The following is a 13,122-nucleotide window of genomic DNA, read 5'->3' as shown; positions in this document are numbered from 1 at the left end:
CTAGAGGTGGTCGTAGGCGGCCGCAGACGGTGGAGCGGTGCGGGAGGCGGTGCTGTAGTAATAGGGTGAACCTGCGGGGGGGGGGGGGACACACACACAGATGGAGGCCTTCAGAACTGGGAGGCGCTGGTGTTGGTCGATCAGACCTTCTTTATCCATCTTATCTGAGGTTTTACAGCAGATGGTTGAGCTGAAAGTCTGAGCTGCTTGGACTGTTTGTCCTGCAAGACTGGGTTGAGTCTTAAACCCTCTCATGACTCTTGAGGAATAATCAAAAGAGATAAGAGAGACGCAGGACTTTCCCTTTTCTTACCAGGTTGATTGGCAATGCAGTGGAGGAGATTTCCCCCCAAAACCCAACTGACATACTTCTGAAAAAGAGCTTCCAGGCTCATTTACACCAGTCTGATGCTATTTCATCATCGTCTACATTATCAGAGCAAAAACAAGGTGATCTCTTTTAACTTGCCTTGCCTTTTTGTTTGTATAATTTTGAAACTCAGCGTTTAATGTTATCATTACATCTCTGCTAATGACATAAAATGGTGCAAGTTGATCTTGTAATCATTATCTTCGCCTACAAGACGTCAGGTGGAAGAGCTGATCGTTGTGACACTTATCCTTGTAGGAGTCTCATTTGGATTGCACCTCATTGGTATGTTGTTTTGGACAAAAGCGTCTGCCAAATGAATACATGTCAAGGTAGTGACGTGGGATGGTGTGAGATGGGAAAGAAAACCTTCATAATATCTGGAATAGACATGTAAAAGGAATTTAAATGGAGTATGTGATTGTGAATTTGATAAATGACTCCTGTTCTTATTTGAGCCTTTTTTGTTTTATCTTTTGCCTGATTTCTGCCTGCAGGCTGTAAAAGAGGTGTCCAACCTTAAAGGAGCCTGTTAAATATGGGTTGAATAAGTGAAAATAACACAAAAATTGAAGTATTAAGCCTTTAGTGGCAGTTTGAACACCACTTCCTGTTGAGTCTCTCCTCTTTCCTGCAGCCGCTTTTAAAATGACAGCCACGAGGAAATGTTTGTGAATCATACGGTCAGTAGAAGTGATTTTTTTATTCTTAATTCTCAGGGGATGATAATTAGCAGTTAGTCTTTTTATTGTGGAGGTCCAAGTAGTGAAACTAAATACATTAAGAGGTAATGTGCTGGGGGCATGAGGTTGTCAGCAGTACACATACATACCCAGTATGCTGGAGTTGGTGAACCTCCAGGCTTCACCGTAGGTGTAGGGCGAATGGCTGTAGGTCTGACCCGAATAGTCTGTGCCGGCTGCGAGACAAACAAAACTTCATCAAACACCAGATAAAACACATCAATACAACAAAGAGCGTTATTAAACGGGCAAAGCTAAGATGTCGCCGAGGGCTCTGTACAGGGTTGGGTTGTTTGTGTGTGTGTGTGTGTGCCAGAGTCTGCTCAGGCTTAGCTCATAATTCACCAACAGTTAGTGCAGCCTGTAAACCATTAATCTGTGGTGCAGGTGGATGGCTGAGGGTAAAATCCCTCGACCCAGTGGTGCATGCAGCCAGCCTCTACGCCCTCTCTGCTCAGCACTCGGCCCCTCGCGTCGCTCCTCCTCCTCTCCTACACTTCCTGCTTTAGCCTCTCTGGCACTCCTCTTTCTTTCTTTTCTCTTTTTTAATATCTAATTGGTAATTATGTTGGCTGGAATGAATCCCTGCACCCCCCCCCCCCCCCTCTCTCTCCACCTCCTCCTGCCCTAACCCCCCCCCCCCCCCCCCCCCCCCCCCCACCCCCCACCCCCCCTCCTTTCACTCAGTAATTGTGTATCAACGCTTCCTCACAGCGAGCCCACCAGAAAAATAATAAATCAGACCCTCTCATTTCGCGCTTCGGAGGGCAGACTTCAAATAAAAAAGGCACATCACACACACACACACACACACACACACACACTCTGGTCGTATGCAGGCATCCTGACGTAGACACACACAAATGCACACACACACACACACACACACACACACACACACACACACACACACCACAAAGACCTCCTCCTCTTCGCTCATGCCCAGACTTTACACCCCCTCCGCCCACCCTGCATCTCCCTCCTGGGCCCCCTGGTTCCCATGGCGATGTGTGGTCAGAGGTGTCTGGGTGGGGGGTGTGGGCAGCAGGGTGGAACCCCCAGCCTGTTCCCTGTATACCCCCTGGGCCCATGTGCACACGCACACACACACACACACACGCGCACACACACAACACAGTTCACCTCACTGGCAAGACTACTCATTGACTCAGCCTGTCTTCCTGTTAATCTGCAAGCCTCCATTCACTCCTTCTTTTCCTGCCTTCATCACCTTTCCTTTCCTTTCTTTCTACCTCTTTGACTCATTTGGTGCTTTTTATTTCCCCCCCCCCCCCACCCCCGTTCTTCTCAATTTGACTTTTTAAATCTAGGGAAAGGGAAAAACAAGCTTCATTGTTGTTTTTTCATTACCTGCTACCATGCCCGTGATGGCCGAGGAGGAGTATCCTGACTGGGCAGGGGAGGGGATGTGTGGTGGGTAGCCCGGCAGGGTGGAGCTCACCATGTCACGCCCTAAACACACACCAAAACACACACCTTTAACATACTGTTAAGTTATTAATTTACTATTCGTTAGAGCTACAAGATGGTAAAAAACGGTTGATCGTGTAAGTTCTTTCTTTAAGGAAAGAAATGCCCAAAATGAACTGGTTTCAGCGACTTTGACGTGAGTATTTGCTTAATTTCTTTGTCTTATGATAGTACATTTAGTGTTTTAGAGTTCTAGGCAAAACAAGATACTTGAAGAGGAAGGGTTTAGCAAACTGTTCAGTGTTTTTCACTATTTTCTGCAGCTCATAGACCAAATTATTAATCGCATCCGATAATTGGGCGATTAATCAATAATGAAAATATATTGCCCTTTTGTTGTGCAGCCCGGATGAGTGTGAACATGAATGAGATGGATGCTGTCAATACCTGAGATGATAGACTGACTGCTGAACTGCCCGTACACTGGTGCATGATGGGAGAATGAGTTGAAGGCGTTGGGGTAATGGTTGGCGTTGCTGCAGCTGCTGCTGACAGATACGGGCTTCTGCAGCGCCTGCAGCTCCACGAACGCCAGGTTGGACAATGCCATGTTTGGGGAGGGGCTCGTGCTCGTCACTTCTGGGGACATTTCCTGTTTTAGACAGAGCGGCAGGGGCTGTAGGGATTCTGAGGTGGCGACAGCCAGCGCGCAGGTGGGTGAGAAAATGAAAACGAATGGTGAACATGAGTGGAACGACAAAATTAAGAGTGAAATGTCAAAAACAAACAAAGAGTGAGCGGTTTCAGGACGCCGTTGTGCAACAGCCTAACGGATGCCGATGGTAAGAGTCAGCGTGTTGAGGGCTTCGACTTGGAGCTTGGACGCGGGTCAAAAGGTCATCATTTAGCATTAAGAGTCTCACCGGTCACCATGGTGTAGCTCTGGTGCGCCGTCAGATTCCGTCCAATGGCAGAGCCGGATGTTGAGAGGCTGGTCTTGGCCTCGTCTAGGCTGCCATTGATGAGGGACAGCGGGTACAAAGTCTGAGGATGACGAACAGGGATTAGCTATTGGTGTAAAGTGTGAAAGTGTAAATCTGAATTGCTCTTCAACATGAATTCCTTATGAACATGGGTGCATATTGGGATGTAACACTTGCTTTTTTTACCTGCTCCGTCTTGCTGCTGGAGGCGGAGCCGAATGAGTCCGGGGGATAGTGGTGACGATCGAACCCACAGTCCAGATGCTGCGAGGCTGCAGAGAAGTGATCCACTCTCATTTGTTTCCTCGGGACGCCTCCGCTACCCTGAGAGTCCACGCTGTGCCGACAACTCTCCTGATCACCTGAGAAGACGGAGGAGAAGAGGGACGGGAAAAAGATGTTTACATGTGATGTGTGTGCTTTAAAAGGTTTTCATTCACACATTTGTGCTCTCTAAAATTCTTCTGGCAAGATATAAAAAATACAAAGAATTCTTAGTTGAACAATTCTTTCATTTTTCAAAAATGACTCTGAACCATTTAACTGTAAGAAGACAATATAGAAATGAGGTTTATCTTTAAATGTGTGAATAAATTGTGTTTTTAATGCTTGCAACACGAGCCCGCCTCAAATTGCCCTTTAAAGGGACGAATGGAGTATTTTGAATGCAATCTAAAAGAATTTGTACGAAACACTTCATCGCTCTTTGTTTTCTGCCTCTCGGACCGTTCTCCCATGTGGCAGAAAAACTTGTTCTTAATGAATTTCAGGTAAAGTAAAGGTCAAATTAGTTATTAAATAAAGCAATCTGAAGAGTGAAGGGTGTTTCTCAGCTTTTTGAGACATGATATTTCAGAGTGAATGACTTCCGGCTGAATGCTAATACACTGTATGCAACGAATCAACGAAGTTGAAAAAGTTTGGTGAATCTAAGTGTTTGTATTTGGAAATTACTCCAGTATGTTGCTCCAAAACTATCAGATAATTGTTGTTTTCGTGAAGAAAAAAAAAGAAGCAAAACCCCCTTCCGTCTTTCACACTGATACACATCTCATGGCAAAAATGATGCCAATGGTGTGGTGTCTCCTTCATTTGATCTAATTCTTACTGTCATCGTGGCTCCTCTTGCCCTCGGCGCTGGGTTGGGGGATACCCAACAAGCCGCTGATGGAGTAAGTGGAGCCCAAAGAGTCCGAATGTGGAGACTCGGGAGGGGTGACTGCTGAACTCGGGACTGACAGAGACAAAAACAAACGCAGACAGATTTGAGACGGAGAGCGGAAATGATACTGTACGTCTCACTAGTCCTGTAGCCACAAAGGTCACAAGCTTAATCCTACACAACAATAAGCACTCTCTTTAACCTTAATCCTTCAACATCACGTTATAATGCTGGGCGATATGGATGGTGACACCAGCTCCATTGTGCGTACACGTGTGTGTTTGCAAATGATAAAGACTTACTTAAAGTGTGTCCTGGACTCAGGCCTTTTCCATCCAGAGGAAGATTGAACGGCTGTTGGACCTTTGTGCGGATTATTCTGAAACAAAAAGAAGAAACGCAACTAAGTGAGCAATAATTTCACATTTAAACTCTGTGTGTAAATGTTGTCTGGTGGGTGTAAGCATTGCCATAATGATAGCATATAAAGGTTGAAAGAAGATCTTCAGTAGCTGTTGATTTCACAACTTTACTAATGCACTAGTTCTTCTAGATATCTGCAAGCCGCCCGAGACGCAGTGGCATATCTGTATAACTAACCTCTAACATGATTTCATTCATAATTCAGTATATGTCACCTGTTAATGGAGCTCACGCTGGGCACCGTGTCGCCGTCACACACTCCCTCCGCCAGCAGTCTGTCTCGGATTTCCCAGGCGAACATGGTGGGATTCTGCCTCTTGTAGTCTGCGATTTTATCCACAACCTTTGGGGTGGCCACCTTGGGCTTGGAGCCGCCGATCACACCGGGTTTGATGCTGCCCGTCTCGTAGTAACTGGAAGAAGGTCGAGGCTTTCAGTCATTATTGTTCCCGATCAGTAAACAAGACTCTCATAGGTTCAAAGAACACGACCGGGCGGATCGGCATGTAACAGGAGGTTGAGCAAGGCGCTCGCTTACCGGCCCAGGATCTTGCTGACGCAGCCGTGGCTGACTCGGAGCTGCCGGGAGATGTCACAGGGCCGGACCCCCTGGTGGGCCATGTCCACGATGCGTTGCCGGATCACCTCCGGAAGTGGACGTCCATTAACAAACATTCCACCTAGTTGGTTAAAACCCCCATGACCTGGGGGAGGAGGGGGGATGAACACTTATAAATGTCATGGAACCTGAGATCTGGGAGAATGTTACCGCACTACAAAGTCACACACACACACACACACACACACACACACACACACACACACACACACACACACACACACACACACACACACAGACACACACTGCTGACCAAAGACTAACCTAAGAAAATGTTTTAGCAATTCATTAGTTACAATGTAGATCCCTCAAAGCTGTCCCCATGGTCAAAATCATCTCCACATTCATAGACGATGGCTAAATCACAAATACACACACATTACACAGATTAAACAGAGCACTACTCAAACACACAAAAGCACAGCTATTTGAAATGCAAGTTTAATTCATCAAATAATTTTATGTTGCGAGTGAGAATGTAAGAGAAGCTGTCAAAAAAAGCACAAAAACAAAAAAAAAAGCTTTGGAAAACTTAGTGTTATAGCTTCAAGGATTTGATCTAAAACAGAAAAGTAATTAAAATAACAGACATTTCTTTTTCATTTTCTCAAACAGAATATTATGTTGTCCCTCGTTTGCAGCGACCTGCAAAATGGATCAGTCGTTCTTTAACAAGCTGAAGATTAGATGTGTCGTAAACAACTGTAGCAGTGTCAGGTGCATAATGAAGTTTTGCATTAAAAAAGTGGAGGACACAGGAGGAGATGAAGGCAGTGAGGAGAAACAAACCTTCACTGCAGTGAGCAAACAAGGCGGCTGTGAGTAATGGTAGACGTTCATGTTTCAGGGTTGATTTATTCACTCTTATTTTAAAAGAAGAGATTTAAGGTGAATTGATCAATAAAGTTGGATCTAGTTTAAGTTTTTGAGATGTCTACTTTCAACGCATTGAGACTTTTTTTTTTGGGTCTAAAAAAACCTGTTGTATCAAATATTAATTATGGGAATATTATTGGTGCTTCAGATTATTATATTATGCTCCTATTTAATTTTACCCAGCAGCAAAGCTCATACTTTTAAATGGACTATTGTTTGGTTAATTGCAGGCTAATCACCTCCTTATAAATAATAATACCTGCAGGCTTATTCTCACAATTATCATTTATATGGCCACTAATTTGTTTTGAGGGCGACAGTGAAGGTGACTGTCCTTATTGTGTGCCTGTAGATTATTAGGAAACATGAGATTTAGTAAAGAATTCAGTCTATAATTATAGAGAATAATTATGATTATTATGGTCTTTCCTCAGGAATAAGAAAATTGTGGTATATTACTCAATCTTTATATTTCATATAAGCTTTTTCCAAATATAAGATATTTAGTTTTTCACTTTCTTATTTTGCGTGTTGTTTTGATACCAGTGTATGAAATGCTTAATATATTTTTAGATCAGTCAATTACTGCAAAAAAAAAAAAAGACTGACAATGTGATTAAGCCTATATTTGATTGTCATAAATATCAAATACATAGCACGTGCATTAGTCTAAATAAACCCAAAAGATCTGTCAAATGTGGCTCCTGCAAAAGAACGTGCAACACCATAACTGGTTTTCCCGGTAAACTGCAGCAGACAAAGCGCTGGCTGCGTTCAACCAGCAGCCTCCACTATCTCCTCTATAGACTGCACGGTGGTGACTCTGCAAGAACACCATTGCTTTTAATTTAACCCATTGAAACGCTCCTTTTTTCTCTCTCAGCCTTTTCCCAGCTTTCATTTCCACATCAAACGGCGTCCGGACGAGGCCGAGGGAGGGGAGGGAGAGAGGGGGAGAGAGGGAGGGAGGGGAGGGAGGGGAGCCTCTATTAACGCTGCCAGCGGAGTGTGGAAAAAAATCTCCCCGCCAAGCTTCATCAACCTGCAGGATATTAAAGCCGAGCAGACCCGGGGGGGGGGGGGGGGGGGGGAGGGGGGGGCGAGCACGCACGCGTGCACGCGCACGGTGCACAGACACCGCGAGCACACCAAAAAACAAAGCGTGTATTCATTACAAGAAAACTTGGATAGATAGATAGATAGATAGATAGATAGATAGATAGATAGATAGATAGATAGATAGATGGATGGATAGATGAGTAGATTGATAGATAGATATATGGATGGATGGATGGATGGATAGCTAGATAGATGGATCGATAGATAGATGGGTGGAGGGGAAGATTGTTCTAAATTTATATCTGACAGCTTTTAGTGCCAACCAATTAAGGACCTCAATATCCTGCACAACAACCAGAGAAGAAGACAATAATTACAGTGAGCAGACAGGACACCTATCTGAATCCCATTGTAGGCTTACATGCTCCAAAAGAACGTTTCCTATTGATTGTGACTGTTACAGTCATGCTACACAGCCAAACATGGTTCAAACCCATGTGACTCTATTTCAAACTCCAGTGGAGATCCCAAGGATACGAAATGTCAGGCCGGATATCGGATAAGTGTGTATAAAATGATGCACAACCTTCATGTTAACATCAGGTTCAGTAGAGAGCTGGAACAAGCTGATACGGTAACTTTAAGTCACCCTATTTAGTATTCACGTAAACATTTAATAAATGGTTTATCTGACACACTGTAATGGTTGTAAGCAGATGTAAGGACGTTGTGTGACAGAGCTTAGTAATGTTCAGTATATGTCAACACCTATATCTTACGAAGCCTTTTGACTATTGTGCTGTATTATCTGTTTATACAGCAGCCTCAACTTATGGAAACTCACAGAGGGAGTTCTAGTTGTTGACAAATACATAAATAAACACTTATATCTGCTTGCAACTATGTGTGAGTGGGTGTGATATGAACCATTTATTATGTGTTTGTATGCATGTGAAAAGGGGATTTAGGAGATTTGTATTTCTTTTCAAACTTCAAGTTACATAAGGGGAAATAAAAAGGGGAAAGTCATGCGAGCAAATGCCAAAATGTGTTCAGCTAAACTGTTCACAGGAGTCCGAGAGGCCAACTTGTGTTGTGTATTTACCTCTTCCAGCGTTGTTGGACATATCCCTGAGTTTTTGGTCCTTGCTCCACCAGCTGAACGTGACGGTCGGCTCCACGCTGTCCCAGTTAAAGTGTTTTTACTCCCCGTCCTGCCTCGTCTGGCATGAGTGTGCTCCTGAGCGCACTGTCGACCACACGCTGCAGGAGGACAGTGGTTTATCAAACTGGCTGTTTGTCACGTGTGACGCCTCTGAGCTCAAATACTCAGCTGGTGGCACTCTGTGTGTCTCTAAAAAGGTATACAGCTACGATTCTTGTATTCAAATCACCTGCATGGGTCTCCTGTTTCACTTTAAGGCTACATAGAACAGGCCTGTGTATCTGTATTTGTGTGAAAAATACTACAATTGAATAACCAGTATTTGTCACCCTCTCCCCCTTTGGCCAACCCAGACGGCTGCCCCTGTCATACATAAAATTTCCCTTCATTAACAGCTTTGTAATCAGGAATGACTGGTTGCATTAATCGGCTTATTAGAACCAGAGAGTGTATTCTATTTGGGGTAATATATTTATCATGATGTGGAGGTGTAAGTGAAAAAAAACTGAGAGACTCGCTGCAGTACTGCGTTCAAATCACTGATTATTTGACCTTTTGAGAAAAATAAATGACTATTAAAAGGAAATTAAGCTCTATCCAATCACTACGATGAAGTGAAGATAAATAAAGGGCTTTTCTGAAAGATATCAAGTGGCTGCTTCATCTCTGATTTGTTAATAAAAAACAAACAGGAAACAACACAGATGGACTTCAGAGATGTGACAAATTATCATAAACTCAACTCTTAACTAAAAGATGCTAAATCTGCTGTAAATGTGGTAGCTGGCAGTAGTTTTTGCCCATATGTGAGCCTCGTTTACAGGCCCCATCTGCTCAGCTGCTGCACACCTTTCCACTCTGCTGAAGGAACTTCCAGCTCCACAGTAAGAAAAAACAACAACGGAAAGAAAGGGTGATATATCACCCTTTCTTCAATACACAGACTCAGGCTGCTGTTAATTTGCATCAACTGCAATTATTGGAATAACATGATTAAAAAAGTGGAAAATAATCATGTGAAAATGATTGTTAATGTTGCTGTGAGGAACTGTTTTAATGCCATTTAAGCGTGTCAGGTGTTGTCATGTCCTGCTGGGTGGACACTTTAAAATTAACCAAATAATTAGCGGCCTGTCACACACTGTTAGATTCGATGTGATGATTGACGACGTCAGTAAGTTAAGTCAAACTTATTTTGGTTTACTGCCTACTGTGCATTGCCATGTTTAATTAGCTTCTGTCTTTTGATAATAATGGATTTATTAGAAAGTTTTTGAAAATTAATTTTAACTTTTTGTTCAGGTTTTTTAAATTCAGCATGAGCATTTGCAGGTTGTGAGTTAAAGTAAATCTCCCAAAATCTAAAAATAATTCTTAAATAATAAATACAACTTAAAATACAAAAATAAAAGCAGCTGGTCGGTATATAAAAAATTGCCCATTATTTAAAATGTGAGGTATGTAATGATTTTACTTCTTGATTGTCTGAAGTAGAAATGCAGCAAAATGCAGCAAAATAATGAATAAATCACCAATTCATGAGATCAGTTTTTGGAACATAAAAAACAAGGAAGAATGAAAACAACTAAATGTAACTGTGTGGCTCTTGAAGTTTAAACTGCTAATACTAGAACACAACTGTTATTAATTGTTCCCTTTAATAATCATAATTAATCATTTTTAGCCTGTAAATTAACATGAACATTTGAACAATGACTTCCTTTATTTTTAACATCTCATGTCATTTTATCTTATTACCTGACTTTTTGCATTTTAACATATGTCTAGCTCGCTTTTTGTGTTTTCTATTTGAGAGTTTCTGTTAATTATTTACACTTGCATTGGTTAATTAATTAACAGTTTCTGTTAAGGAATATTTTTCAGATTTTCACTTTTTCACTTTTTAAAATTTTCACAGTTGTATTACAGAGTTTAACTTGCCTGCAACAGATGACAGAAATAAGATTAGTAGCCTACTATGGCCCGTAGCTTCTAACTTGAGGTTATTTTGTGAGGATCATGCATGAAGCTAGCGGAGAAAATGAAAACACAAACTGCGATTCACTCCGGAGAATTCACCACAATTGTTCTGCTCTTTTGTGCAATAACGAAGCGTACATGAGGTGAATCTGAATGCTTTTGCTCTTTAAAAACTTTCCGCTCATCAAATAAACTAGTCTTAATAGGATGCCTCGTTTTTTTTCTACGAATCCCCAAAAGCAGAGCGACAGTAAGTCTACAGTGCTTTTTTTTGGGGGGGGATGGATAATTGAAGCATCCTCTGTTCCGTTTTACATCTCGCTGTCGGGACTGCGGACGGATACAGCCGTTCAGACATCACGCCACGCAACTAGATAGAGACACATTGAAGTGAGAGCTTACCTTTCAACGACGCCGCTCAAAGTAAAAATGTCCCCCTGCAGATATTCTGATATTATCCAAAATGACGAGGACTCCGGTGGTGTAATAGAGATGACGGTGTGTGTCCGGGCTGTGCTGGAGGAGGCAGGGCTGCTGTGCTGTGTTGTGTGTGTGTGTGTGTGCAGCCAACACTCAGCCCGGTTTTATCCAACCGGGGCTGCGCACCGGATGGAGCCCTGCAGCCATTGGAGGAGGAGGAGGAGGGGAGAGGAAGAAGGAGGCGTGGTCTTATGGAAAAGTGAGGAGCACCCACCCTAAAAAAAAAAAAGAAGAAGAAAAAAAGACAGTGTTTTGATGGCATTACACCCACTGAGTGACTGTACGGGAACACTTGTCAGGGAGACGGCTTGTTTTCCATTCACCTCCAGCGACAGCCCCGCTTTAATTAGACTGTGTACGGCCGTCTTTCACACACAATTTAGTACCTGATTTTCTGCAATCAGTCACAGATGGTTCCTGACAGGTAAACTGCACTTGACTGAGGATCAGACCGGCACTTTGACCCCGAATAGATTTCATAACGTCTATTTGGACAATAGGGACTATTTCGTACAAGAAAGTGGAAGCAGAAATATTTTTCAGCGCCAGTTGCTCCTTTTCAAGCTCTGACAGTGGAGCAGGTCTTTTAAATAAATGACAACATTTCCCTCATACATCTCTTTGTATCATATGTTACCAGTATATTAATTTGTCCTGTAAAAAAATATTTTTTCTTTTACTTGAATAAATGAAAACATCTGAAATTATGAAACAACTCAATCTCAAGTCAGGCGATTGTTCTTCCACAGAGGCATCTTTTATTTTGGTCCAATGCGGGTTTAATTATATCTTAATTAAGATAAGTTTGGAATCGAATGACACTGTGATAGTGAAGCGAAACACTATAACTTTAAAGTCCGTGGATCACGTTTGATTCGGAATTCCTAAAGCTCATCTTGCTCTTCTCCTGAAACGCATCTTGAAATAAATGAGATCAAAGCACAACAGAGGGCCATCCTCCTCTTCTATTGGCCAGATAACATTAGTAATAAAATACATATAAAAATCGTTGAGAGCATGCATTGCAACAGCGGTGATGCTACTTCAGGGCTGCTGTGTAGATGTCTGTGCTATATGCAGAGTTCTTGCATGCATGAAAACGACTTGAAGCTCCAGGGAAGTGAGTTGATTTTACTTTCTGCACGCCGCGTGAAACAGGGCTCGTATATACACGCGTGATGTCACACCAGGGTGTCAGGATCCCCCTGAGCTAAAACGCTGTTAATGTTGTCTCTCACGAGTCCGTAAAAACAAACACAACACCTCTAATGACAGCCGTGCATGGCACCGTGTCGTCTGATGGAAAAGCAGGTTTCTTTCAGCCATATGGAGCGATTATTAGGAGGAGTTGTCACGTGAGAAAATGAGACACATTTAAGTAAATTATTTATGTTGGAGTAAGTTGATCTGCGAGAGGTAAACACTAGTTGTTATACATAAGAATTCAGTTTAACGACAGGTTCACAATAAGAAAAGGGAACCAAAATGCAGCTCCAGTCCTTATCGCGTCAGCCATGTGATTGAAGTCCTTCATTGGCTTGTCTTTAAAAAGCCCAGTGCCTCTGCAGGACAATGGGGCGAGTGTTTTTAAATAAATAAAAGCGTCAGGAGACTGAAGGGAATCATAACCGGAGATGGAAACAGAGACAGTCCTCTGTAAAGTGACCAGAGAGAAATGACAAGTGCCCGGAGGGACAGAAGTGGCAGAAGAAAGAGACAGAGAGAGGTTAACGAGAGTTTAACAAGGGATTAAAACTCACAGATTGGTATCTATCGTGATTATATTGTGAATTAAAATAGCGCGTAATTATATGGGTACACATGCCAAGGG

General features: G+C 42.7%; 1 protein-coding gene across 1 annotated transcript; it reads right to left on the bottom strand.

Moving 5' to 3' along the window:
• Window positions 1-5,787, bottom strand: pax8 (paired box 8; the record flags this gene model as incomplete). The annotated part of the gene is made up of 9 exons (XM_079178857.1): window positions 1-71; window positions 1,203-1,289; window positions 2,485-2,586; window positions 3,468-3,588; window positions 3,714-3,889; window positions 4,636-4,761; window positions 4,992-5,068; window positions 5,328-5,525; window positions 5,651-5,787. The coding sequence occupies 9 exons, from the start codon at window positions 5,785-5,787 to the stop codon at window positions 1-3; spliced, it is 1,095 nt and encodes a 364-aa protein (XP_079034983.1).
• Between the last annotated feature and the right edge of the window lie 7,335 nt (window positions 5,788-13,122).

Source organism: Pholis gunnellus (genome assembly GCF_910591455.1).
Source record: "Pholis gunnellus genome assembly, chromosome: 18".
NCBI classification, from domain to species: Eukaryota; Metazoa; Chordata; class Actinopteri; order Perciformes; family Pholidae; genus Pholis; species Pholis gunnellus.
This window is presented reverse-complemented; position numbering and strand designations above follow the sequence as displayed.